Consider the following 26,472-nt stretch of genomic DNA (forward strand, 5'->3'; position numbering starts at 1 on the left):
CTTGGGGATCAAGGACTCACTCTAGCTAAAGCCAGCAGGGCTCAGACAGGTCCAGTTGGAGCAGGTCACCTGGGCAGTTGCAGAGAGGCCTCTGGGACTTGTTGTATCATTGTAGCCTGGGTGAAGTGAGCAGGTCCAATCCTCCCTCACAGAGCGCAGGGAAGCCATCAAGCAGCAGGGCAGCCTTCCGGGGGAACAAGGAAGGCCTTGTGCAGCAAGACAGTCCCTTGGTGAACAAGGCAAGCCTCAAGCAGCAGCACACTCCTCTGGGAAACATGGCAAGCCTCAAGCAACAGGGCAGTTCTCAGGGGAATGAGACAGTCCTTCCATTATAATGTCCGCAGGAACAAGAGTGTACTGAATAAGTGAGCTTAGGGTCCAATATTTATACCTGGTGCCAGCCTTTTAAGTGGGGTAATCTTCAAGGCTACTTCACATCTGGTTATGGAAAGTTCCTCCCTTCCTCACCATGGCTCCAAGAAGTTTGGACTAACAAAAGGCTAATGTTCGGATCATTTGTGTGTATGCTGGAGGCAGCCCTTTGAAGCCTAAGTGGGACAGAGAACAGTTTTGCACCCAGCCATACTGATAGAATGGCCCATTCTGCCACTACCTAGTTCCCCTTTGTCTGAGTGGAATAGACAAAGCCTCACAGCGAAGCCATTCACAGTCATGTGTCCCAGGACACTAGCAGCAGGCACCAAATGTTTAGGATAAAAAAATGACAACTTTCAAATAGTGGCATTTTCAGGAATTGTGATTTTAAATCAGACTACTTAAGAGGATTTTAAATTGCAATTCATGAGTCTAAACATGATATCCTTATTGGCTCTACATTCAACATTTATACTTCTTAAATGCAATGGGGTAACCCAGTGTTATCCAATGGGTGGGCCAGAGCATGAAACAGTGAAATACAAATTTAGGAGTTTTTCACTACAGGACATGAAAACTTAAGAACCTAAACACAATGCACTCTGCTCTAAGGGACTTTAGGCCGACTTGTGTATTAAAAAAAAAAAAAGGTTTCGGAATTTTTTAATTGGAAACCTGGCTCACCACACGTAAAAGTCAATAGGTGGTAGATGAGGCCAAAAGTGCGTAGGGCCCACTGTGCCCCAATTATGGCTTTCTTACTATCCAGCCACGGTGCTAGGTACCCTTGTTCCTTGCTTGCACAAAAAGTAGGCATATGGCAACCTGGTTAAAGTACTGGGTGTAGAAGAACAATATGGAAGTAAAATATGAATGCTCTACAAAGAATACAGTTATGTAATCTATATGCGTATGCATAATAGTTTAAGCTACTTTAAATACTTTTTTTTTTTTTTTAAATCAAAGATTCTGCTCCAAAACTAGAACGGACAAATATAAAATGTACATTAAGGAACGATCATTAAATGTAAACTGAATTCAAGAACTGAACACTCACTTACAATAAAGGCAATCACCGAAGTGTAGACAGAATGCCAGTCTGATAAGGCAGAAAGATTCTTCACGAAACTTGTAACCGGTTTGGCACCTCTCTCTAAACAAAACAACGAAAAGCATCAATTCAGTCACGTTTTAAGTATTCTGACACAATTTTCATTGGCATTTTCTACTTGCACATTTCCCAGTATCTGACTCACGTTGCTTGCTCATCTGACTATTGCACGGGCATCGCTGAGTGCAGGAACTGAAAACATTAACTTAATGCACTCTGAGTGGCTGATTTGTGACGAGATGAAACGGGCCGCCACTGCTTCATGCTCCATAAACAGAGGCTATTACGGAAGGGTTTATGATGGCTCTAAATTGATTTATTATCTTTTCCTAAGCGTCCTCGCTTATCTAAACGGTTTCTTGGTCCCAGGCCTAGATCCGCAGACTCCCCGGCGCAGAGAAGCAGACGGGGAACTGAAAAGTATATACTTAGGTTAGTGTACGCTACCCAGTTTGACGATTTCCCTTTTTGTAAACGTTTTTTGTTATTCTTAGAGAAAAGATGATACACAAAACACATAAGAATGCAAAATAGGAGTAATCACAAAAGGGACGTCCAAAAGGAAGTCGACTAAATACATGGCCAGAAAATTGATAATTGCACCAAATACAGCAACAGTCTTATTACCCCGAGCCCCCAGAACCATTTCATTACACACCGTAAAAAATGAATTGGCTAAATGCAAAGAAATGAGCCGAGCACACTCAAAGCGTCCAAATTGAAAACTATTTCACAACAATCAGGATCACAAAAGGCACCATGGAGAATGGAGGTAACATCATGGACGAGCCTGGGGCTGCGCGCAGAACCATGTAGCAGAGAACAGAACAATTGTCATGCCACACTACACGAAGTGTTGGTCAGTAATCAGTGCACATCAAGCACACAGTCGACAGGAGGATGCTTTTCTTTTAAGGATACCAAAAGGTGTAGTCTATATCTGGGTTGTATGGTTTACACGGTTTGGTGCAATTTCACACCTATTTAATGATTAACCTTTATATATACTGGGTGAAGTGGGTCAATACTGCTAGATTACTTGTTTTAAGACTACTAGATCTGACATTTCAAAGATGAATGTCTTATGGCTAGGCTTTCCTGTTTTCAGTTTCTATTTTTGGTAAATTCTGGTGGTGTTTTTTCAGTGTTTTCCAGTGATTTCAATACCTCAAAAAAACAGTGCTTTTCAGTGGTTACTAATTTTCGCGCTATAAAAAACAACTGAAACGGTGTTTTACCGGTGTTTATGGGACGCTTTGCTTTTATTATTGTTTGCTTTCTTAATTAGTGCATGGAATATAGACAGTCTATGTACAGTGTATATGACGTTAAAATACATTTTTACAAGTCAAATTTGGCACTAAATGCTGGTTTTGTATGTACGTAAGCATAATTTTTCTGAAATTTTGCAAGTAAATTATACAAATGTCACACACATTCCTATTTAAGTTAGGCATGATTCAGTCTTGGATGTCTCACTATCACTGCAAAGTGAACCACTTGAAGAGAGAATGTTTTCTGATCCCTCTTCCAAGCAGCACTACACGTATACTATCTTGGCTAAATGCCACTTAAATGTCTCTACTGCCAGCCCACATGGCCATGATATCAGGACTCACAAATTTCAGCCAAAGAGACTTCCTTTAGTTGTATTATTTTCTAAATATTTAAGAATGCTTAAAATAAAGATAGTGGGTCCAGTTTCCTATACTTTTATCATCAATTTGAATGAGGGTAAAATAATTAGAATGGTTTTTCATCTTTGTTTATCACCATTTCTCACAGAAAATTGAGAATATTTGCAATTATTCATATATTTATGCACCGACTTCCTTCAGCCATAGAAGTCTGATGACCATGTTTTCCCTGTTCTGCTTCTAAATGTTTGATTCCCTTACAGTCAACTTCAAATGTGATCTTGGTACTTAGAAACTGCTTGACAGAGCAGTGCACTAAACATCAGTAATCACTCCTAGACTCTAATGCCCAAGAACGACTGTCCCAAAACGAGAGAATCATTTTGTAGTTTTCTCAGAATGGTTCATGCCCCTTTTGTGCTTTGTATACCATTACTTAAGCATCTTCCATACCTTCCACTATTACGAAGTTGGCATGAGGTTCTTATTGTATCATTCACATTAACTCATTCTGATACAGTTGGCAATTCTTCCCCATCTGCCATTGTCTCTTCATCCTCGGCGCTTCGTTTTCTGTAGTTGACTCATGAGTAGTTCTACCAACTGGGGTTGGTAGCCTGGAAATTGAGAGGTCCAGGTTGCAACAGTGTTCAAAGAAAGTGGCATGTGATATCCATTTGGCTAAGAAACCCTCGTCTCTTAAATGCTATGCAAAACATAGGGCCAATTTTTCTTCCTGGTATGAGAAATCATATGTAGATCCTATCTCTGGTGATCCCTTTAAAATTCTGGATTTTTTAAGAGACGGTTTATCCATGAGGTTATCCCTTTCTCCTTTGGCAGCTTAGTGGGCAGCAATTCGTTTGTGCAGGGTTCCATCAAATTACTTAACCCCTTCCATGCTCATGACGGAACGGTTCCGTCATGAGCCACGGTTGAGCTGTGCTCATGACGGAACCGTTCCGTCATGAGCCCGCCCGCGCTCGAACCCTTCAGCACCGCGGCGGAATTCGCCCAGCGCTGAAGGGGTTAATGGGCATTCGTCCTTAGTCAGTAAGTTCCTAAAATATTTTAGCAGATGCGTTAAGCAAGCAATAACTCAGGTTTCAATAATTTTTTTTAGCCAAATCAACTCGTGCCATGGCTGACTCTTGGGCAAAGACAGGGGGTCTGTCCTGAGAGGAAATATGTAGAGCTGCATCTTGGGCTACTCCTAACACTTTTTTTCACATTTTCGATTGCTATTGTTTTCTCATGATACAGTTAACTCCGGAGCTTCAGTGTTGAAGACAGCAATAAAGTAATTGCTGAATACATAGTTTGTTGAACAGCATATAATGGCTAGGTCATAACCCCATCGTTTGTATGTACTTATCAACCCCCTCCCAACCCACGGAATGGTTTGGTCGTGCATAGTCACGTAGAACCGTGAATAAAAGGGCTAACCCCGGATGTCACGAGGTTAGCAAGTGAATGCCAGCAACGCATCAGGGCCGTTCTTAATGGCACCATTACGTGGCCTATCGGCGCCACCACACAGCAACCTAATGGTAACTGATGTACTCTCTGGGCCGTCTTCTGGGATGAGTATTGCACATGTCAACCCTCCCGATTCAGGCGGGAGACTACCGATTTCAAGGCGTCTCCCGCCCCACCCCACCCCATTCCTGCAAACAAAAACCCGATTCCTAGGGGGGTCTCAGCTGACAGGACTTGGTATTGTGTGACGTGCTAATTCTTCCAGCAATAGTCTGAGTGGCGATGCAGGGGCTCTAGAAGGGGTGAAAAAACAACAGAGCCCCATTAACAAGCGAATGGTCTTTAAAAGACCTGCGAAGTACTGGGGGCAGCTGGGTGTGTATCCGGGAAGCTGTTTCAGCCAGGGCTGCCACACACAAGGGGGGGGGGGGGGGGTGTATGCACTGGCAGCAACCTGCCAGGTCAGTGCACAACACTTGCACCACCCTCTCTCTTCCTGCCATTGCGCTCCATGCTTCTGAAATGTACGAAAAAAACGTGCATTTGCGCTTCAAATGTCCGATCTTGCAGCAGCACACTTCCAAAGCCCACACATGACAGTAACCCATTCTCCCGATTTTTTTTGTTTTTTCCAATCTCCCACGTTGCTCTTCCGAAATGTTGGCATGAGAGTGCAGGTGTGTTCCAGTTACCTCCCACATGTGCATTTCTCAGCGCTATATTCTTTCTTGCCCGTGGGCCTCCTTCCCATTCCGCCGTATTGCACTCTCCTCTCTGTGTGCTTTTCCCTGCACACTTGCCACATGCCCAACAGGACCCATTCTTTTAAATACATACCTAATGCATGTTTGTAGATGACCATTAAGCTCTAGAAAATAAGTCATTGACCAATCAAAATTAGCCCCGGTCCACTGTTCTCATTTTTTAAATGTATTATCCTGTTTTGCGCTGGCTTTATTATTGTAGCTCTTCCAAGTGTGTTCTGTAAACAAGTGCCAGCGCTCCTTGACTGTCGCCAATACTTAGTGGCCGATTTTAGCTCATTCGAGGCAAGAGCGGGTTGCCTTTCTTCTTCATTCCTCTTAACTATCCCTCAGGTTTAACATGCAACAATGGAAACTGAAATCGCTGAGCCCAAAATAAAAGCCCGTATCCAGAGGCGCAACTAGAGCCAAATTTCGGGGGGGGGGCTGAGCAAAAATTTCGGGGGGGTATTATTAGGCTACTCAGAAGTGATCCACCTCTGGACGTATCCTCTGCGTGGCTTGACTGTGACATGTGGGAGGGGTTAAATAAAAGCTAGATATGGGATTTATAGTTAATAAAAGAAACTAACACTCGTACACCAGATGTGGTCGGTATTTAATCTCCTAGTCGGCCACTCTATTGGCAATAAACACAACAGGCATAGCTATACATTATTCTGTGTTAGTTCCAACTGTGCTCAGATTTCCATAAAGAATTTATAAACAGTGTCAGCTGCCCTTTCGGTTTCACAAATTTGGTTGTAAAACAGTTTCACACTATTTTTCAGTCATTAATCTGAGAGCTGGAAAGTGAAAACAGACTAACCGAGAGAGATGTGCATATGTTTCATACTATTTAGGCAGCTGCAGCAATCATAAAATGTTAATCAACGGGTGGTTTGATTGTTTGCTGCAGTGACAGGTGGTTCACCGTTATTAAACAAATGGTGCAGGATGAAGACATTAGTTTAGCCGGGAGAGTTCAGATCCGAATTAGCAGGACGCACATCAGCGCCGTTTTACGAGTTGCTAAATATAGCGCCTTAAACAACACTACGACTGACACGCCACCGAAGAGACACGTGTGTCAGATTAAACTACTCGATGAACCACGTGATATACAAGATATCAGAGGCGCAACTAGAGCCAAATTTCGGGGGGGGGGGGGCTGAGCAAAAATTTCGGGGGGGGGCTGAACTTTAAGCAATAGGCAGAGTGGAGCTGCAGGGGCTCTTAGAAGGGGTGAAACAACAGCGAGGCCTCATTAACATGCAAATGGTCTTTTAAAGACCTGTGAAGTGCTCGGGTGCGGCTGCTTTTTTGCCCGGGAAGGTGTCTCATCCCGGGCTGCCACACACGACGGGGGGGGGGGGGCTGAAGCCCTGTGAGTCCAATGGGTGTTGCGCGCCTGCCCGTATCCATGGCAACATTGGAAGAAAAGGCCGATCTGTGTAACACGAAGAATTCTTTAGCACACATGCAATAGATGCGTCTGCTGTGCATCGTTCCCTTCTCCCCGTGTTCATTGCGCTCTGTCGCTGCTATCTTTCATTCCCGAGGAATTCCCTTCATAAGGCTCTGAAGACACATCTTTTTAGGCTTTGAGGACTCTGGGACACCTTTGGGGACTCTGCCCCTCTTCACCTGTACTTTCAAGCCGAGCGCCGCGACACTCGCAGTATCTGCGCGCTATATAAAAGACACTCATTCATTCATTGCCTTGGTTGTTGGGGCAGCATTGCAACCTCCACTTCAGCAAATACATCTTTCCAGGTCATGGTTCTGGGTGCAATGTGGTCATTTAATACTCTTCCAGCCACCCACACTGAAAGCACAATGCAATGCTCTTAAATATGTTTCTAGAGTGGCAAGACCCAGTTTCTAAAACAATTTTAAATTACACTTAAGACTCCAGGGCAGAATAATACACCTCGCATATTCACTCTTCCTGGCAACAGGTTGAGCAGCTCGTGAACAAAGGGCTTGTAATATCCTCAAAATCACTATAATAACTGCAGGGGAGAATCAAGCACAAGTATATGCTCCTATACAGATGCTGTGAACAGATGAAAGAAGAGAGGTGGTCAGAGGAGGGAGGATAGTGACAAAGAGGAAAGTGACTGAGTGTAATGAGGAAGGCATGGACCTGTATGTGTACATACATAGGTGCATGAATGTATAAACCACGCTGACTTACAAAGTGGCTGCGGTAGTTAGCCGTGTGATAGAGGGCAGAGGAGCTACTCTTATTCACACTACCTATAGAAGAAGGGTTTATGTGGTCTTCAATAGGGTGCTATATGGCCCTGTGATGTCTTTATCAAAATAAAACTAAAGGGTGACAAGACCAAGCACGCGAGTACAAGCGGGTGCCTTTCTTTCTAAGAGGTTTATAGATCTGTGCTACTTTTCAAACTCAATGTTTCTGTGCATAGCTGTCTATAAAGTGTCCGTTCACATCTACTGAAGTCTAGAAATGCAGCTCAACCAACCTCGTTTCCGCTGACACTTTTAGCCTCTCCCAGGTCTCTAAGTCTGCCTTGGTTATCGAGGCGGTGACAAAGCTCGGAGGCTCCCGAGGCTGCGAAGCGCTGCCTTGAGTTTTGCGCATGGCCAAGTCATCTCTCTGAATGTCTGGAATCTTCTCAGGCTCCTCCTCCTCTTCAGACTCATTCTCACAGAGGCTCAGAAATGGATTTTCCTTGCGTGTCAAAATGTGTTTCCCCTCTTCCAATGGCCCCTGTTTTTGACTAGATCAGCAAACGTTTCCACAGGAACAGAAAACATTGCATGGGTGGAGGAACACAACAGCAGCGTGTTAATAGGAATTGGCGCAGTCGATAAAAAGGACAAAATAACAGACATGTTCGAGACCGTGTCGCCCGTAGCCTGACCTCTGTTCTGCGACCAACCATAGCCCGTCTCAATATGTTTTGTACTGCTTTGGCGCCCTCAAGTGGCCAAGCAGTGCAACAAATGAAGCAGTGCAACGAATGCGAAAAATCTGTGAAACTCGGTTTAAACCGAGTCAGATGATTTTCACCCGGTAGGGTAGTGTCGGGGAGAGTCGGTTTTAACCGAATTCCGGACAGCCTACTTATGGCCAAGGTCATCAAGAACACCATCAACTCCCAACTTTCCGAGGTCATCAAAGAGAACCACATCTTGGACCTCTCCCAAATTCAGCTTCCGAAGCAACCACAGCACCAAAACCATCCTCTTTCCCGCCACAGATGACTTACTCACCCTCCTTGCATGTGGCAAAACTGCAGCCCTTATCCTCCTGGACCTCTTCGCCACCTTCAATACCGTACCCAACCGAACCCTATGCAACAAGACTCCACGACGCCAGCATCTGTGACATAGCCATGGAATGGATCAGCTCCTTCCTCACAGCCCAAACACAGTCAGAGTACCACCGTTCCACTCTGAAACCACAGAGATCAGCTGCGGAGTGCCTCAGGGCTCCTCCCTGAGCCCCACTCTCTTCAATATCTACATGGCCCTGCTCGCAGCCATCATCAGGAACTACAAACTCAACATTCTCCTATGCCGATGACACCCAGTTGAATCTCTGCCTAACCAATGAACCCAAAGTCGCCTAGAACAACTTCCATGACAGCATGAAGGCTGTGGCCACCTGGATAAAGGACAGCTGCCTCAAGCTCAACTCAGAGAATACCGAAGTCCTCATCCTGGTCTCCACCCCCTCCTGGGATGACTCCTAGTGACCCGAAGCCCTTGGCACCACCCCACTCACAGACCACCGACATCATCCTGGACTCCTAGCTCACTATGAATCACCAGATCAATGCCGTCTCATCAGCCTGCTTCCACACGCTACACCCGCTCCAAAAGACCTTCAAGTGGATCCCCAATGAGTCCAGAAAGACTATCACCTACGCACTCAGCAGCAGCAGACTAGACTAAGGCAACGCACTCTACGCCGGCATCACTCAGAAACTCCTCAAGAAACTGCACAACATTCAGGACTCCTCCGCCAGACTCATCCTCAACATCCCCCACCAAAGCCACGTCACCAGCCACCTGAGACACCTCAACGGGCTTCTAGTCAAGAACAGAATCACCTTCAAGATCCTCACACACACACACACCTACAAACACCTACACGATGAGGGACCAGCATACCCCAACCACCGCCTCGCATTCTACGCACCCACCAGTGAACTCCGCTCCACCCAGCTGGCCCTGGCCACTGTCCCACGCATCCGCAAGGGCGGAGGAAGATCCTTCTCCTATCACGCAGCAAAGACCTGGAACACACTGCCTCTCCACCGCAGGCAGTCACCATCATTGCCTCAATTCAGGAAAGACCTGGCTCTTTGACGGAACCACAGTGCCTTAGACGGATCAGCAGTCCCCCAGCGCCTTGAGACCCTTAAAGGTGAGCAGTCGCACTCTACAAGACACTTGGTTGATGGCTTTTATGCGAGTCAAACAGTCATGTGACGCTACTGACATTATTCATCAACTTTTTTTAATGAAAAAAATCAGCATCACAGATATATCAACTGTAAGTTATCACTTCATTTCTATATTCCTCACAGAATTGTAAATCAAGTGCAAACAAAGCGCACAGCACAAGAAAAGTACAGGAATAAAGTCCAAATCAAACCATTTTTGTAAACCAGCTAAGTATCTAAGTACTTAGTCGTTACCAAATAGCAATTCTTTTATTTCTACAAGGGATTTTTTTTTACGGAACTGTGGCTTTGCAGTCAAGCATTTGTTTTTACTCGAACACGGGCGTTTTAGGCCTACAAAGTCATCCAACATCCACATCTATGCTCACACTTAAAGCCGCCTTAAAACACCAAGACACAGCACGCATATTCCTTCAAGGATTTGGTTTATATTGGTTGCACAAGCAAGCATAAAGCGATATAAAACACAAGCACCAACACTGATGGAAACACACCACTGTCCACTAGCCATAATTGATTTAAAAGGGGCTATTTGGTTTATATTAGTTTACCAAAAATAATTTTGAGACCATCTTCAACTTTATTTTGAACAACCAGCTTGGTATACTAATATATAATACATTTCGATAGTAATATTTAACACACAAAAGGTGATGGGGGGGGGGGGGGGTAATCTTACGACTGGCAATCACTTGGGTAGCATTGCAACCCATCATTCTTTTTACCACCATGATTGCTTGGTTGTGAACCAAAGCATATATGCTTTGTCTTATTTCACATGATGTAATTCTTCTGTCATTTCATTCTAATCATGTGGTAAATAAATGTTATGCTTATTTGTAGAACAACCACCCTGAAGGACCAGATAGGTCAGATTCATTGGAGTTCTTCATATATGTGAATTGTGCTATTGTTTTTGGAATAACGTAAACATTGGTAAAGGGGCGACTCCATATTTTGTGTTTGGAAAAACAAAAACAAATGAAGATGCTTTACTTTTTACAGAGATAAACGCAATAGAAACCATACCATAAAAAATATACAATAAAAATTACAAATATTTCTGTGTAAGAGAATTATTTTTGTATAGATATTGTGAACACCAAAAAGGGCAGAAAAAGTGGCTAGTGCACCAGGGAACTATTTTTATGATTTGGAATAGCGGTCTTTCAATATTTTTGATGTGTCCAGGGACAGAGAACACTCCATGGCTGAAGGCACAGAAGAGCTCCAACATTTGATCAGCTGATCCATATGGGAGTACAAGTAGGAACTGCCAATATCTGTTATCACTGCAAGGAGGCCACATGCGACAAACCGCTCCCTTCCCACCATTCAAAACTGGTTGCAGTATTGCTGCAGAGGTCTTACCCATCTCTATGCCTTTACCCATAAATCATCACCATGTGACCGGCTGTATAAGATTTCGGAAATAGCTGTATGAGAGAGAGGCGGGAGAGTGAAGGAAATATCAAACCAGTGGGTAAACGGCAAGGTGAGCGGGAAATGGACACACAGGAAAATCACAAAGGAGCCACAGAGATTTTTCTGTACATGGAAAATGCTGAAGGCCGGATTAAGAGTTGCTCGTTAAATTCCATCCCATGTGTAAAACCCCTGTTTACCCGCGAGTCGGAATTACAAGTTCAGTGTTATTTAACGCATCCGATGATTTTGGGATGCGTTAAGTACCTCAACCTTACAATTCGGCAGGTCAAACCAGCCGACATTTAACAAGGAAAAGCCATATGGTAATAACTGTATCATGCGGATTCTGGGGCGTTAAACACCAAAATAAACATGCTATTCCCTAGAAACGTGAAATAGGTGCGATTTATGGCACCCTATAAAAAACAAACTCTACGGTATCGTTATTTACCAGGTGCAATAAATAGCACCTACGCTTATAATCAGGCCCTATGCAGAGCATGCAGTGTTTCTCTCTTAGCCTAGGGCCAGGAGATATCTTTTTGAGAACATTACACTAATGTGGTAGGAGACCTGCAGATAAAAAGGAATGAACACACACAACATAAACTGCACTTAAATGTAAAATCGGTGCCTAACAGATACATTGATATCCTGGGGTGAGACTGAAAACACTGCTACCTTGATTTCTCTAATGTTTGTGTGTGGAATAAGATTGTATAAAGCAATGTAATTAATGCCTTATTCAGTAACAGCACTATAGCCATACATAATAGATATGTTTTCTTTAAAAACTATTTTGGAGATAAGGGTTTGGAAAATAACTAATCTTTAGCAAGTCTTGACACCTATGTAAATAGCGCTTCAGTAAGAACATGAGGTTTTTTTTGTCTTTTTTATTTTTTGAAACAAAGTATATAGTGGTTAAATTACTTGGAAGCAGCCCTTAGGAAACTTTTGTCTTTCAATTACCTATTGAGGTGTAATTGATTAATGAATCATGAGATACAAAAAACAATCTGGAAAAACATGAAGATTATTTACCAGCTGCATTACAGTTTTTCGGCAAATCGCAGATAAACTATGCATTTGAACTGTATGTTGCCACGCTTCCCATTTAGTCTGCACTGCAGAAACGGTTAACTTTCGAAATGAATTAATGGGAAAAGTCTTGGTGGACGAGCTGTGGTTTTGTTTGCTCTCGGCTGATCTAGCACTGGTGTTCTCATCTGGTGTACTAATTTATTTACCACCAACCACAAGTAATGGTCCTGCTAAGTACACGACATAAGTGTTTGTGGGGCTAAAATCTGTAAACGCATAGCATCTGGTAGCATCAACTCGTATTACCCCGATTACATGCCTAGTCCTCAATAAAGACAGCATTCTTACTTTTTCAATGTCTAGATTAGTGTTGCAGAGCCCTGGAAAGGAGCAGGGACTGGGGAATATTGACACTACTGCCCTCCTTCTGAGGAGTTTACGGGTGAGGGACATAGTGAAGGTCTCTGCTCCTTCCTATCTTGCTCTGGGACACAAAACGGCTGCATACCTCTGCATTCATCCAGATACACAAGTACACACATACAAAGTCGCTCCACCACCATCCCTTTTTCACTGCGCACAATAAGTACTGCCTGACTTAATGTCCTGCTCCATTCCTCAGACAAGGGCGCTAAGCAAGACGTACAAGCAGCTGAACTGCTTTTACACAGTCAGCAAACAAAAGGGGTCCTATTACACCTTACCGTGGTTATGACCGGATCAGAACTAGCTCTCACTTCACGCGCTCACCAACGAGAATGCTGGCTCTCCTTCAAACCTTGTTCTTTTCATAAATGCATATAGGTTGCTGTGAGGGTACAATAGACAGTGGGCCTTCAGGTTTCCGACTTACGCTTCTCATCCAAGGGGAGAATGGATCTACATTTCACAACTTCCTTGTGAGAAATGGCACGGGAGCGGGTGTGAATTATTAAGATGGTTGAGGGTTCCTCGATGCCTTGCCACGCCGACCCACACCGGTGCAAATCAGTAACTCACCGGTTCTTCGCGGCTACCAAATGAAAACTGTGGCAAGTACCTTCGGCACAGAACTTTAGGAGTTCAAAAACAGAGGGTCTCTGCAAGGCAGAAAATAGATTTCTGCGCAGCCTTCTCTGCCTGGGAGCAGGGGCCCACTCACGCTGAACTGGGTATGAGGCCTATCAAACTACTTTTAGCTCTTAAACCTGTATTTTTATTGGGCGCAAATAAGGACAAACCCAGATCAGGCTGTCTACCGGAAAGACACATGTGAAATCTGGTTAAGAAAATGAAGGTTTTCTACACGTGGCAAGTGTGGCACTCGTTTCACAGCGCGTTCACAACCTGCGCCAATTGGCAGAGTGCGTTAGTGGTGTGAGAGAGAAGGGTGAAGGCAGCTGATATTGTATCAGTATATCCGAGCACTTTGGGTGAAATGTGAGCTGGCGATCCGCCACAGCTTCGTGTCCTTGGCTCAGAAACGTGTTCAAGCAAACAAATGATGGACGGAATGCTGACAACGCAAACATTCTCCCCCAATCAAAAGATCTGGATTAAATCTATCTACGCCACCCCAGTTTGGACTCGGTCATATGCAAATCAGTCTTGACCCTGTGCCCCATGGGAACAGTCCAGACTGCCAGGCCAGGTCCTCCGTGGACCGGAAACAAGCATCCTAGGACCGGTTTCAGGGTGTCACCCTTCTTCATCCAGGCTAGCTTGAATCCAGTGGCACAGTGAGCAAGGGACCTACGTCTGGGACTGATTTGCATATGGATGGGTTCAAACTGGTGTGCAAGGGTGGTGCTTATTTGCAGCCCCACTTTAAAAAAAAAATTTTTTTTATTAAATTTATTAATACAACAATACAGATCTGCATGCGTTATTTGTACAATCACAATGCTATTTCTATTCAGTCACTCGTTAAACCTTTCTGTCTTGGTACATATTTAATTCCACAACTTTACATGTCTTCACACGAGTCACTATCATCTTCTGGGGGGCAGCAGATGTTCCCTCTGTGCACGTTCCACTTTCCCCACACTCTAGCACATTTGCGGGGGCATTTCCTATTTATAAATGTGGCTTTCTTTGCTACCAAGGCCATATCCATGTCTCTGCTCCATTGCGTTATTGTTGGTACTGTCCCCACTCCCCATTTTTGCGCAATGTTCCGTCTAGCTATTGTCATGCCAGTTGTAGCCCATAGGCATTCTGCGTGGGTAAGATCTGTCGGACTCCATACATTAAGGATACAGCACTGAGGTTCAAGTGGGACCTGTTTCTCGGTGACGTCTGCTATTTCTCTTACCACTGCCTCCTAGTATGGCGCAAGTTTGGGGCATTCTCATAAGACAGGATAATAGGTACCTATGTCCTCGCAGAGATGCAGACAGCTTGGGTCTGGGGCCCTTCCCATCTTGTGTAATACCGTCCGTGTGTAATAGGTCCTGAGTAGTATTTTAAACTGCACCAGTCGCAGTCTGGAGGAGTTGCCACTTCTTTTGGTGAGGCAAGCGCCTTGCGCCAGTCAGGGTTGTCCATGTCTGCCACGTCAGACTGCCAAAGTTCCCTGAGTCGGGCGAATGGGTCCGGTCGGTTGTTAATAGGCTGGGTTCAAACTGGAACGGCATGGTGAGCAAAAAAACAATGGATTTATGCCCAGATCTCTGTACTGGGGTGAATGTATGACATTGTTCTGCATTCTGTTTATCAACTGTTGTTTTTACATTTGGCACCCCGAGTGGGAAGGGTATGCCCAGACGTGGGTCACGTGCTCTCCATGCCACTGGAATCAAGCTATCCTGGCTGAAGAGGGGTGAAACCCCGAAACCGGTCCTAGGATGCTTGTTTCCAGTCCAGGGAGGACCTGGCTTGGCAGTTCGGGCTGGACTGTTCCCATGTGGCACAGGGTCAATACTGATTTGCATATGGCTGGGTTCAAGCTGGAACGGCATGGTGAGCAAAAAAACGATGGATTTAGGCCCAGATCTCTGTACTGGGGTGAATGTATGACATTGTTCTGCATTCTGTCCATCAACTGTTTTTGCACTTGGCTCAGGAACGTCAGAAGGAACAGAGCTCACAATAAGGAGCTGCTGCTCTGCGAACAGCTGCTGTCAGGAAACTGGAAACATTGTGCTCCAGCAGATGAAGTGTGAGGATCCGAAATTAAGAAGACATGTCCATTGCGCACAAAGACTGTGTTTAGAGGTAAAGGCCGCTGTATGTACATGTTTAACTTTTCTTTCAACATAAGAAATATTGAGCCCAGTGGTGTAACACAAAATGATGGGGCCACCCTGCAAATTGTAATGAGGGGCACGTCATCTCCCAGACCGCAGAGATATTCATTGGCGCTGGGCTCAATGGGATCCCCCTAAAGGGTTGCCCACCCCCCCATGCTGCAGGTGTCCTCCTCGGGAAAGCAGAGTGACTTTCCCAAGCATTCTCATTTTTCTTAGTCCATGCCGTTGCACGCATTATGCAAGGTACTCTCGGCATGGCAATGGGAGGTGGATTTAAAACAAGGAACCGGGGGGGGGGGGGGGGGAATTACATTGTGGGGTGCTCAGTTATGCCCGTGATTGAGCCCATTAGGAACGACACACCAGAGAGGGACTAGGCAGAGAGATATGTTGGCTGGTGGCAGTAGAAAGAGGGGGTAGGAGGAGTAGAATCGCTCAACCTTCTCATAGGAGATTAATCGGAAAAGCGAATTCAAAAGGGATAGTGCACTAATAGGGTTGCAAACAAAAATCAGACATTTCACTACAGGAAACATTTTAAAATATTAACTGCTGGTGAGGTCATAAGCTATCAGATCTAGATGCAGCATTCTTGGCAACTTAAAAAGTTGTCTGCTTGGGGATAGGGGTGGACAATTTACACATATTGCATCGGGTAATCTGAGTGAAGAAAGGGTCAACCTTCTGAATGGCTAAGACATCTTCCGAGCCCTGATTGACGAATTCTTGAATGACTACAGATTACTACAGGGAGCCCCTACAGGACTCACTTATTCATTGTCAGATGTTATCACAGCAATGGACATGGAGGCACGTAGAGTTAAGCGCATCACAATTCCAAATGATGTAGGTATGGATAGTCTACATCTCGGGAACCCATGCATTATTTTTAAAACCAGAGTACCTTTCTGTTTTTGTTTTTTCATAACAGACCAACATGTAGCACATAGAAGACATTTTTCACAGCTTAGTATTTATGTGCACTCTTTATTCCCATCAAGGCAAAAGGTCACAGGGAGTACCACACAGTGGTGTAACGAAAGCTGAGGGGGCCCCCCTGCAAGGTACACGGAGGGGCACCGCTCCGGATTTAATCTAGAGCTCTCAGGCCTGAGTACTGTGCTGAGGGGGCTCCCTGCAGCTCAGGGACGCCCGCACCTCAGGGGCCTGTGTTACGCCCCTGAGCCCGGCCCTCCATTATGGCTGATCCCTCGCCCTAAGAGTCACAGTCGGATAGGTTGAGGAAAGTATGAGGGCACCTAGGAGGGTGACAGCCTCCCCTGCCCTCACTCGCCTGCCATCCGATAAATAGAGCCACGTGACCATTCCTTGACAAGAGGTTGCCTCACAGCGTAAATTAGAAGATGCCTTAGAATGGAAAGCCACTGAAATATATGCCAGAACCTACAATAAATACTTTGTTCTACAAGTTCATAAGTGTGAGACGATCCACTGTCCTTGAAGAAGCACGGAAGGGCCAGAAGCTACACGTGGCTCAGACAAGTCGTGATGAGGAAGAGTCACAGGCCAGTAAGGGAGGAAAAGGCACTATGTGGCCTCGCCGAGCAGGAAGCTGCCCTTTGGGCGGCTGACCACCCGCTACCTAGAATCGCTCTTCCTCAGATAAAACTGTAGAACCAAATCTGGGCGCAGTCCTGCTTTTAGCCCGCGGGTGCAGCTATGAAGCATCTCCAAACCAAGGTCAAACAGTGGCTAATGAAGCCTGGAGCCCAGAGAAAGGCTCTATTTAGGCGCTAGAGCAGGAAGATCAGCATGTTACTGATTCTCCAAACAGCTAGTGCTGCGTGAGAGTCGTGGATTGCCGCTGGTGGGCTCTGGGACTCATTTTAGAGTAATGGAAATCACGGTTTGCGGCCTGGCTGACCAGTGAGGTGCACAGACAAGACAGTCATAGCAACAAGCGCATTTCCTCTAAATTAGCAAAAATAATGGAATTGTTGATCTGACTGGTTGCATGCATATTTGTTTTACAAGAAAAACAAATACAACTATTTCACCAATAAAGTTCCCCACAAAACGCCAGGGTGCCCTTATATGTAACATGCTGCCAAGAGGAAGGCTGCAGAGCCTAACAGCGCCCAGTTTGGTTGTTGAATGCGGACCGGGCTGTCCCGGGAGTCGGCAACTGCTCTTCTGCAGTCCTGCCCCACATCCCCAGAGCAGGGCACAGGGCCGCTCTACATACATGGCATAGTGCAATGATTGTCAAGGCAACTGAGTGCAGGACCAACCGATGGTAGCCCGGGCAGGCTGTGTGTGCATCGCGCATCCAGACTAGTCCCTCCTGGCACACTCTTGCCCGCAGTGGTACCGCAGGGGCCTTTCCTCGTGGACTCTGCAGACGCCACGCAACAGCCGCCCCTGCACAGCACATGGCGGCGACGGGAGGCAAACCAGGGACAGGGCCCGCCTTCCCAGGCACTGCGGGAGCTGCATATGCCCTTCCCCGCAAAGCAGCAGCAGCTCGAGCTTGGGGGACCCGCCCTCTAGTCTTTTGCCCAGTTGTGGATGTCCTGCACTGGGCAAAAACTGCCACGTCCTGAAAGTGGGGAGCGCCAACTGCCTCAGGTCCCCTCAAGGCATTCATGGAACTCTATCAGGAGCTCTCCGGATGAAGTGCTGTGCCGAGGGGGGTCCCCTGGAGCTTGGGGGCCCTCGCACTGCGGGGGCCTGTGTTACGCCCCTGGTACCACAAGTAATCAGGAGTCGTCAGCAACGTTGCCTCCGATTGTTTTCCTGTGTGTGTGGCAGTGCAAGATCTCGGTGCGCTGCAGCCAAGGCTTAGTGCACCAAGGAACTGAATATGCTTGCGAGCGCTGCAATATACACCTGTGGCAATTACCACTCCAAATGTTTGTGTATAACGAGCAAAAAGCAGTGCATTTCACACATAGAGCTCTGTTTAATAGGGTCTTGACCCGGTCTTTCAATGTAGATTAAAAAACATCACAACATGAGTTGTTTACTGTTATGGCGCCTAAAACCCAGATTAAAAAAAAAAGAACAGGACTCTGAAGGTTGTAAAATTATAAACTTTTATTGGGCAGAAACGTTAAAATAAGCAGTCAGAAGAATGAGACAGCTATTCTTCTGCCAGAACTGGGCTCCTGGCTGGGCCCAGTGAAACATGCTGAAATGTTTCCCTTTGTCATTTGCAGACAGTGAGGGTAATCTACCATTACTTCGCGGGCATTTCTATGTATTACTATTACTGCGCATTTTTTAGTTCGCAGAAACTTTTAGTATGCATGCTTTTACTTAGCATGCTCTTACTACGCAATTACAGTTACTTCGCAAAGTGAAATACTTTGCAGACTATCCACATCGTTGTTTGGAAAAGGAGGCGCTTTCGTTTCCAGACAACGACGTGCTGCTCTAAAGATGCTTAAAGAAGGAGAAGAGTGGATCCAAGAGTGAAGGTGAAGAGAGGGACCACGAGGGGAGAGAGGTAAGTGGGGCAGTGTATTTTTTAGGGTTGTTTTTAAGGTTTAAGGGTAGTGTTTGTGTAGTGTAATTTGGGTTTAGGGTAGTGACCTGGGTCGAGAAGGGTAGTGTTTGGGAGTAGGGACAGGACTGTGGGTCGGGGGAGGGATGTGCAGGGGGTAGTGAATTGGGGGTTTAGGGTAGTGGTGTGATGTTTTTGTAGTGTAGGGTAGTGTCGGGGGGTGGTGAAGTGTAGTGTTCGAGTGTAGGGTCCAGGCAGGGGGAAGGGGAAAGATCGTGTAGGGGGTAGTGTATTAGGGTGTAGGGTAGTGTAGTGGTGTTTGAGTAGTGTAGGGTAGGGTAGTGTAGTGTGTGAGGGTTTGGGTAGTGTTGAGATTTTATTGTGAATTAGGATTTAGGGTAGTGGTGTGGTGTTTGGTTAGGGTAGTGTTTCAGGGTTTAGAGTAGTGTCAGGGGGTCGTGAAGTGTAGTGTTCGAGTGTAGGGTCCAGGCAGGGGGAAGGGTGGAAGGTTGTGTGGGGGTAGTGTATTAGGGTTTAGGGTAGTGTAGTGGTGTTTGAGTAGTGTAGGGTAGTGCAGTGTATGAAGGTGAGCTTTTAGTGCGATTTTTTTAATTAGCATAAACCATTACAGGAAAAAAATGTAGTGGCGCTATGCGTAGTATTAGAATGCGGAATAAAAGCAAAGTAAATTTCTAACGATTTGCGTTATAAATGCATGCACAGTTAAAACTTGCGAAGTAATGGTTTATGCTATGAAAAACTTTGCGCTAAAATCGTGCGACGTAATGGTATGCAAAGTATTGACATACATTCGACACTGGGACACAATGAGCAGTACCCTCAGGTTGTCTGCTTTCTTTTCTGAGCAGGAGTCAGGGGATGGTGAAGGGGCTCTCATTTATAATTCAAGTTAGGCCCAAAACAAAAGCCTCATTTAAAGGGCCATCAGCCCTCCTTTTGTTCAAGAATGATCCTGTCTGGGAGCCACCTGCTGCCTAATACCTAGATGCTGTTTCAATGGAGGGGAAACTAAGGCACACAGCTCATCACTTCACAAGCCAAGTACTTAAGAAAAACATTTGAGGCAGGTTTTTGACTTTGTTTACCCTGTGTATATAAGCTATATGCATGTACTGTAAGAAGGTAGACGTGTATAAGAATGCTTAGCTGAGAGAAACAGAAAGTCAGGATTTAAAATGTAACTCAGCGCTTCAAGTTGCCTGTAGTTATAAGACTATTACTATGCAAAGAAACTATTTTTAGCACTCATATGAAAAATTGAGAAAGAAAACAACGAGGTTCTAAACTCTCGACTTGCAGTTTGCAAGTCACTTTTTGATGCTGGTTCATAGCTCAATGTGCTATATTAGAAAGACTGCAATATGTGAACTGCAAATAATAAAATCATCTTCATCTAAACAAAACAAAACAAAAATACAGATCGACATAAAATAAAACTCTGAAATGTTGCACAATGTGTTTTGCAGGCAACACACTAATTATCTATGCAGCACTATGAGCCAAATATTTAGACACTGCATTAACCCAGAGAGTCATCTTACTGTTATTATGCATGGGATTTGCTGTGCACGGAAATATCTCTGCAGAAGTACCTGAACCCATAAGATATTTTATAATGCAGCCTTTGTGACCAATTAAGCTCAACAAATGTACTGTCAGGTTTGTTCTTGTTGCCAATTTCTTTACAGCGGAGTTAAAAAAGTAAATGTATACGTTGACAACAAGAATCTGGTTTTCAATCCTTTTGATTGCACCCCCTTTCTGTTGACATGCCTTGGCTACCGATGTATGTGTTTTCTGCATACATGTTTTCTAATTCCGGCACTGAATGTCACACGTCAATTAGGTTTTCCTAGTGGTTTCAAGGTGAAAACGTAAAAAAGTGCATGATGTATTAAGATGAGCATCTACGGGATAACAGCCTAACAGAGCCATTCCTTCCCGTAACATCCCCTACTTCCAACAGCACCATATGTAAACTGTATGACTTGGAAAGGGTTGCGCTTTTATTGTGAGGCAGCCATCCTAGTCTCATCTGACCTGGAAACCCTTTGTAACCAACATTCCACAAAGAGATAAGACTACAACATATTACCTTTATTTCTTTACAAGCAATAAAGACAGAGGAGGAAAAAAACATAAAACGACATATTACTTACTGAAACAATAAAGAACAGATTAGGTTACCCACTCACCATTTTTGTTCCCTCTGAAGACGAAACACTACCACAACGACTGAGTCTGGTGGGAGCTCTATTGACTCTTGATTGATTTGACCTAAAACAGGGCTACTCGAAACTCTTTCACTGGGACCAGAACCGTGATAATTCAGAATCCCATCACCGGCACCCGATGCACATTCTGAAAAACTACCACATTCCTTAAACACAGCATCAAACATCAGTAAGGCACCCCTACAAATCCTTCAATCATATTGGTCACAGGTTGCTATGCCATTTAACACTCCTTTATGTTAGAGTTATGTAACCATTCTGGATTGGGACATAATTTATTCTCAATACAACATTATAAGGGCCTTTAGACTTAGACATGCCCAAAATCAATGTCCACTCTTCACATTTACACAATCTCCCTCATTTAATGATTTGATACTTCTACACCCCTTGACCATGCCAACATTGCACAAGCCATCACACTCGATGGCCTCCTTCAATTTCGGGATCAATTTGGTTTGACCAATATGTCCTCTAATTATAAAGAAAGACGTTTCACCTGTGGGTTTATTCAAAAGCGCGCACACAGCTTCTGACAGTTTTACCACATCCACTCCACTGCCATTTCAATAACTCCTTTAAACATAAGGCTTGCCTTTCTCTTTCGTTCCACTGGAATATAGACAATGGTTTATACAAGGTTTCACAACAAATTGTATTAAAAATCCTTTGATTTCTTTGAAACTCAATTGTGTACCATTATCTGTGACAATAAATGACAGCGCACCCTCTGTGGCAAAAATATCACTGAGTACCTTGGTAGGATTGTTATGTCACTCAGAAATTTAACTAATAAGTATCAACTTCAAAAAACACTAAAGCAAACCTCACGTTATGAGGTAAGGTGTATTTTGGACAAATGAAGACCAAAAACACTCTTCAAGGGATGCCCAGAATTCTGTATTTGGGAGCAAATCTGCACCTTCTTCAACCTCAAACCTTCTCACCTTCTTTACATCTGACACACTCAAATCATCAAATGGTGTCCTCATACCTCAATGGCCACTGTAGGAAATGACCATGTTCTGTGTGATGTACCTGCAAAGGTCTGCCTCATCTGTTTTTGTTTGCTATAGAACTCTGGGCTCTTTACGCCTGCTAACCAATAGCAAAATGCCTGTGTGCTCCCCCTTTTTTAATATGGTTGAAATGTTATACTTGGCATATGTAACCTACCTATAAGTACCTAGTATATGGAACAAGGTATAACCAGGGCCTTTAAGTGAAATGTCACTAGTAGACTAGAATCTATTGTGCCACCCACTACAGTAGCAGGGCAAAGGTGGTGTAATTTCTACCATTTTAGCCTGACCGTAGCGGTGTCAAAACTGCAATTCATCCTGTCAAAATAATCCCTTTTGGCAAGTCAAAACCTCCTTTTTATATATTAATATGTCACTGCTATGTAGGCCATATCACCTATAAAGCAGGGGGCATGGTATTGAAAATTAGAACTTGTAGACATTAACTGTTGACATGTCCCTACAGTGACTACTCCACCCAAAAGCTATTTTCTCTGTAGGAAGGTTCGCATCAAAGTGGGAGAGGAGCTGCCCAGAATGGGTTTACAGTGACCACAGGGAAAGTCTTCTTAGTACCCTGGTCACATCTCTGGGTAGGTATACAGGCTCTGCACGAGGGGCACAGGGTTTCAGCATTTAGGATATAGGCAGAAAGGGGCACTGCTGAATGGTCTGAAGTACTCAGTCAGAAACTGCTGCAAAAGTGGGTAGGGTTACCACTGGGAACGTTTACCCCATTTGTTAGGGAGGAGCTGGGAGTCTCCCCCACCCACAAGCTAGTGTCAGGTATAAATGTGGCATTTTATAGCACCCTCTTTGTAACACTTTCTGTTAAAAGACTGGATCTGCTGCCTTTGACGAGAGGAGCCCTGAAGGACTGGACCTGCTCACTCTTGTAGCTTCTTAAGTACACAACAAGTAATGGATGGAATGCTTAAATTAGTTTCAGCCACTGCTAACTACTCGGGCCGCATCCGAGTCCATTGTTATGTTGCATACCCATGCCACCTCAGTTTGGACCCAGGCACATGCAAATCAGTCTTAACCCTGCCCTGATGGGAACAGTTCAGACAAACTGGAAGCCCCAAAACCGGGATACAAGCAACACAGGACCAGTTTTGCTCTTATTAAAGCTCATCAGCGAGGTATTCTTTGGTTCCAGTGGCAGTGGGCACGGAAAGATGTCTGGGCATTCCCGTCTCACTTAGGGCAACACAGCGAAACATACAAAAAATGATAGATGGAATGTTTGAATTCATTTCAGCTACCGGTAAGTATGTAGGCCGCATCCCAGTTGTTCATTATTTTGCACACTTCCTTCTTATTAGATGTTTTTGATGTCATTTTTTGAAATTAACTAATTTGACTTGAGATTTTTATTGTTTTATGTATTGATTTTTTTTATTGGTTGGGTACTCCGTAAATGCTTTCATGTTACCCTAATTTAAGCCGGTCTGCCCTGTGCCATAGCTACCTGGAGCCTGAGGTCAGGGTAATGTAGTGACTTTGAGGGTTCACCCTGACGAGGACTGGATTATTACTTGAAGTGGGTAGTCACCCTACTGACCTAATAATCTAATTTCTAAAAGCAGCCAAATCTGATCCAAGATGCGCTCGATAGTTGTGGTCTGCCCAAAGAGGCCTTTAGCGGAGCTTATACCCTCGTCATTAAACTACAAGGCAGCATGAACTTCTCTCCACATATCAATACAAAATACCTTTCAAAGGGCTGTTCATTAAAAACCTGAAAGAAGGGCATCACTCCCACCATATTTCCTTGCACAAACTTTCCTTAATAAGATCCGCACACCTCCAAAATGTCATTTTCCTCTGCACAAAGGGTCATTCCTCCTGAGTGATCCAGCCAACAAATCATCCACACTAGCTACATACAACAACTCAAACTTGCAAAGTTGAAGCTGAGCGCAGCTGATTAGTCAGTCACGGGGACACACTGCACATACCACCAGGTTGCAATACTAGCAGTAAAGGCTTATGATCTACGACCCAGAGCTGCCGAAATTGGAGCTGGGGAACCAAGTTTGTGTGTTTCGTTATCGGCTCAATATAGTGTGATTCTGGGCAAATCACTAAATCTCCCTGTGTCTACAAAAAATGAATGTGTCCTTGTGTGATGTAACTGGTGCTCCAATACCTCTGGGTCGAGTTTGCGCTATATAAAATTGCAACAACAAAAAAAACAGGTCCAGAAGTAATCCATAGCCCTCGGAGCAGCCAAAAGCTCCCTCTCTATAAATGAATAAGTATGCTCCCCTGTATCAGAGTGTGATTGAAAGCAACAGACTTTTTAGATCCACCTTGGACTCGATAGAATGGCCCCAATATGCACCGCACTTGCACCCACTCAATTATTCGATTCCTCAAACCAAAAAATCTGCAATTACCTTTATTCGTCTACAAAGATGTTGGCCTGCTCATGCTGCTACTCAAACTCCCTTGGTTTTCTCAACAAACGTTTTAGGGGCTCTGTTTTGTTAGAGAAGATCTTGACAAAATGTGCTTAATACCTACAAGACCTACAAAGGCTCTTATCTTGCCAATATCCTCTGCTTCAGGAGGATCCTTCATAACCTACATGAGATCAGCGTTTGGCTTCACACACTGCGTGCATATGGTGCACACTAAATATTTGACTCCTTCATTAAGGAACTGGCACTTCTCTTTATGCAATGTCACACCGGCTCTACCCAGCACGTCCAAAATGTTTTTCAAAATCAAGCTGTGTTCGTCCACAGTATACTCAAGAATTATAATGTTGACTTGCTCTTGCACCTTGAAGGTGTCGGTCATCATGCTCTGAAAAATACTTGCCATTGCTGAGAGACAAGACCAAAGGAGGCAGCTGAAATGATAAAATCCTTTGGTCACTATCACTTTTGACCCCGAGTGCAGCTTAATATGATGGTAGGTGTGCCGAAGATTCAACTTTAAAAACATCTATCTTGCTTTAACATTAGAACCATCTTGCTAACGTCAATATAGGGCAACGGTAAACTGTTGATAATTTGCCCCTAGCCCTACAAATGCTTGTCAAATTGGCTCGCCTTCCACACCTTACATCTTTAATAAAACCAAATTTTACTACAAAACCGGTTACAAAATTTGACTGAATCAAATCCTTTACTTGCTCAATCACTCCAGTTGCTCAACCTTCTACTTCCCCTTGAATTTGGTTTGTACTCAACGGCTACCTCATCATCCAACTTGTATCTCTGAGCAGCTTCAGCAATTTCACTCCGTTTCTTGTACCCTGTAAGCTCTATTTCCCTCACACAAGCACTCAACTCCTCAACTCCCTCTCTGATATTAATTTCATCCTTTAGCGTCGGGTTTTTTTAAGCCTACAGTCTCGCCTGCATCTTCGCACTTGAGCACTGGATTTATCAGTTCAGTCGACATTTCTCTAAATTAACATTTAATTGCCAATTCTCCGAGAAAGGCAAAGAGCTTTTCAAATTATTAAATTGGTCTTTGAGGCTGTATAAAACTAGCAGCGCATCACTGCAATATTCACGGTTTTGTCAAACCATATTTTCAATTTGTGTTTAGCTTCCTTGTAGACATTCTGTATGGGACAACCTTGGTGGTTTATGACCTACTGGGAACTATTTAAATATGTGCCGTCTTTCTTTGCCCAAGGCACTTATTAACAAGGTTCTCCTTACTACTCTCCTGACCTAAGCCACCAAATGTCTTGAAGTGTCAGTCCACTCCTCCCATCAAGTTAACCCCTTGCATGCCCGCCCCTTTCCCCGCCCAGTGCCGCGCTTTGTATTAGCGGGCGGAGTTCATGACGAGCTGGACTCGTCATGGGCACAGCGCCACCGCAGCCCATGACGAGTCCAGCTCGTCATGGGCACTGAAGGGGTTAAAGGTGCACCTGGAATACCTAAAAAAACTTGGCGGTTAAATGTCTTGGTTGTATTCCATATTGGCCCAAACTCTTGGAATGCACAGAAAAATGTTTGGTGATAATGTATACGCTATTAATAATCAGTATGCTGTAATAATGTTATTGGTCATGAGATGGCAGCGCAGGCTACAACACCAAATTGAAATTGACCCTTCCTTTGTTTCAATGACGAACAGAAGGTGGGGTTACAGCAAGAAGGGCATGATTGTTTGCAGAAAGGTTGCCAAAGGCATCTTTAAAGCAGATGATCAGGTCTCTATGCGAAGCACTGGTGAGACAACAGAATGCGTTTCAAAGGTA

The 26,472-nt window shown here is 44.5% G+C and overlaps 1 protein-coding gene across 5 annotated transcripts in view; it reads right to left on the reverse strand.

Annotated features, from left to right (window-relative positions):
- Nucleotides 1–26,472, reverse strand: part of GRAMD4 (GRAM domain containing 4) — a 497,316-nt gene that overhangs the window by 122,929 nt on the left and 347,915 nt on the right. For all 5 annotated transcript variants that reach the window (XM_085654072.1, XM_085654070.1, XM_085654073.1 and 2 more), the window contains one exon: nucleotides 1,437–1,528. In XM_085654072.1, the coding sequence (XP_085510198.1) occupies nucleotides 1,437–1,528 (92 nt within the window). The remainder of the gene's footprint in view (nucleotides 1–1,436; nucleotides 1,529–26,472) is intronic.

This window comes from Triturus cristatus, chromosome 4_1 (assembly GCF_964204655.1).
Source record: "Triturus cristatus chromosome 4_1, aTriCri1.1, whole genome shotgun sequence".
NCBI lineage: Eukaryota > Metazoa > Chordata > Amphibia > Caudata > Salamandridae > Triturus > Triturus cristatus.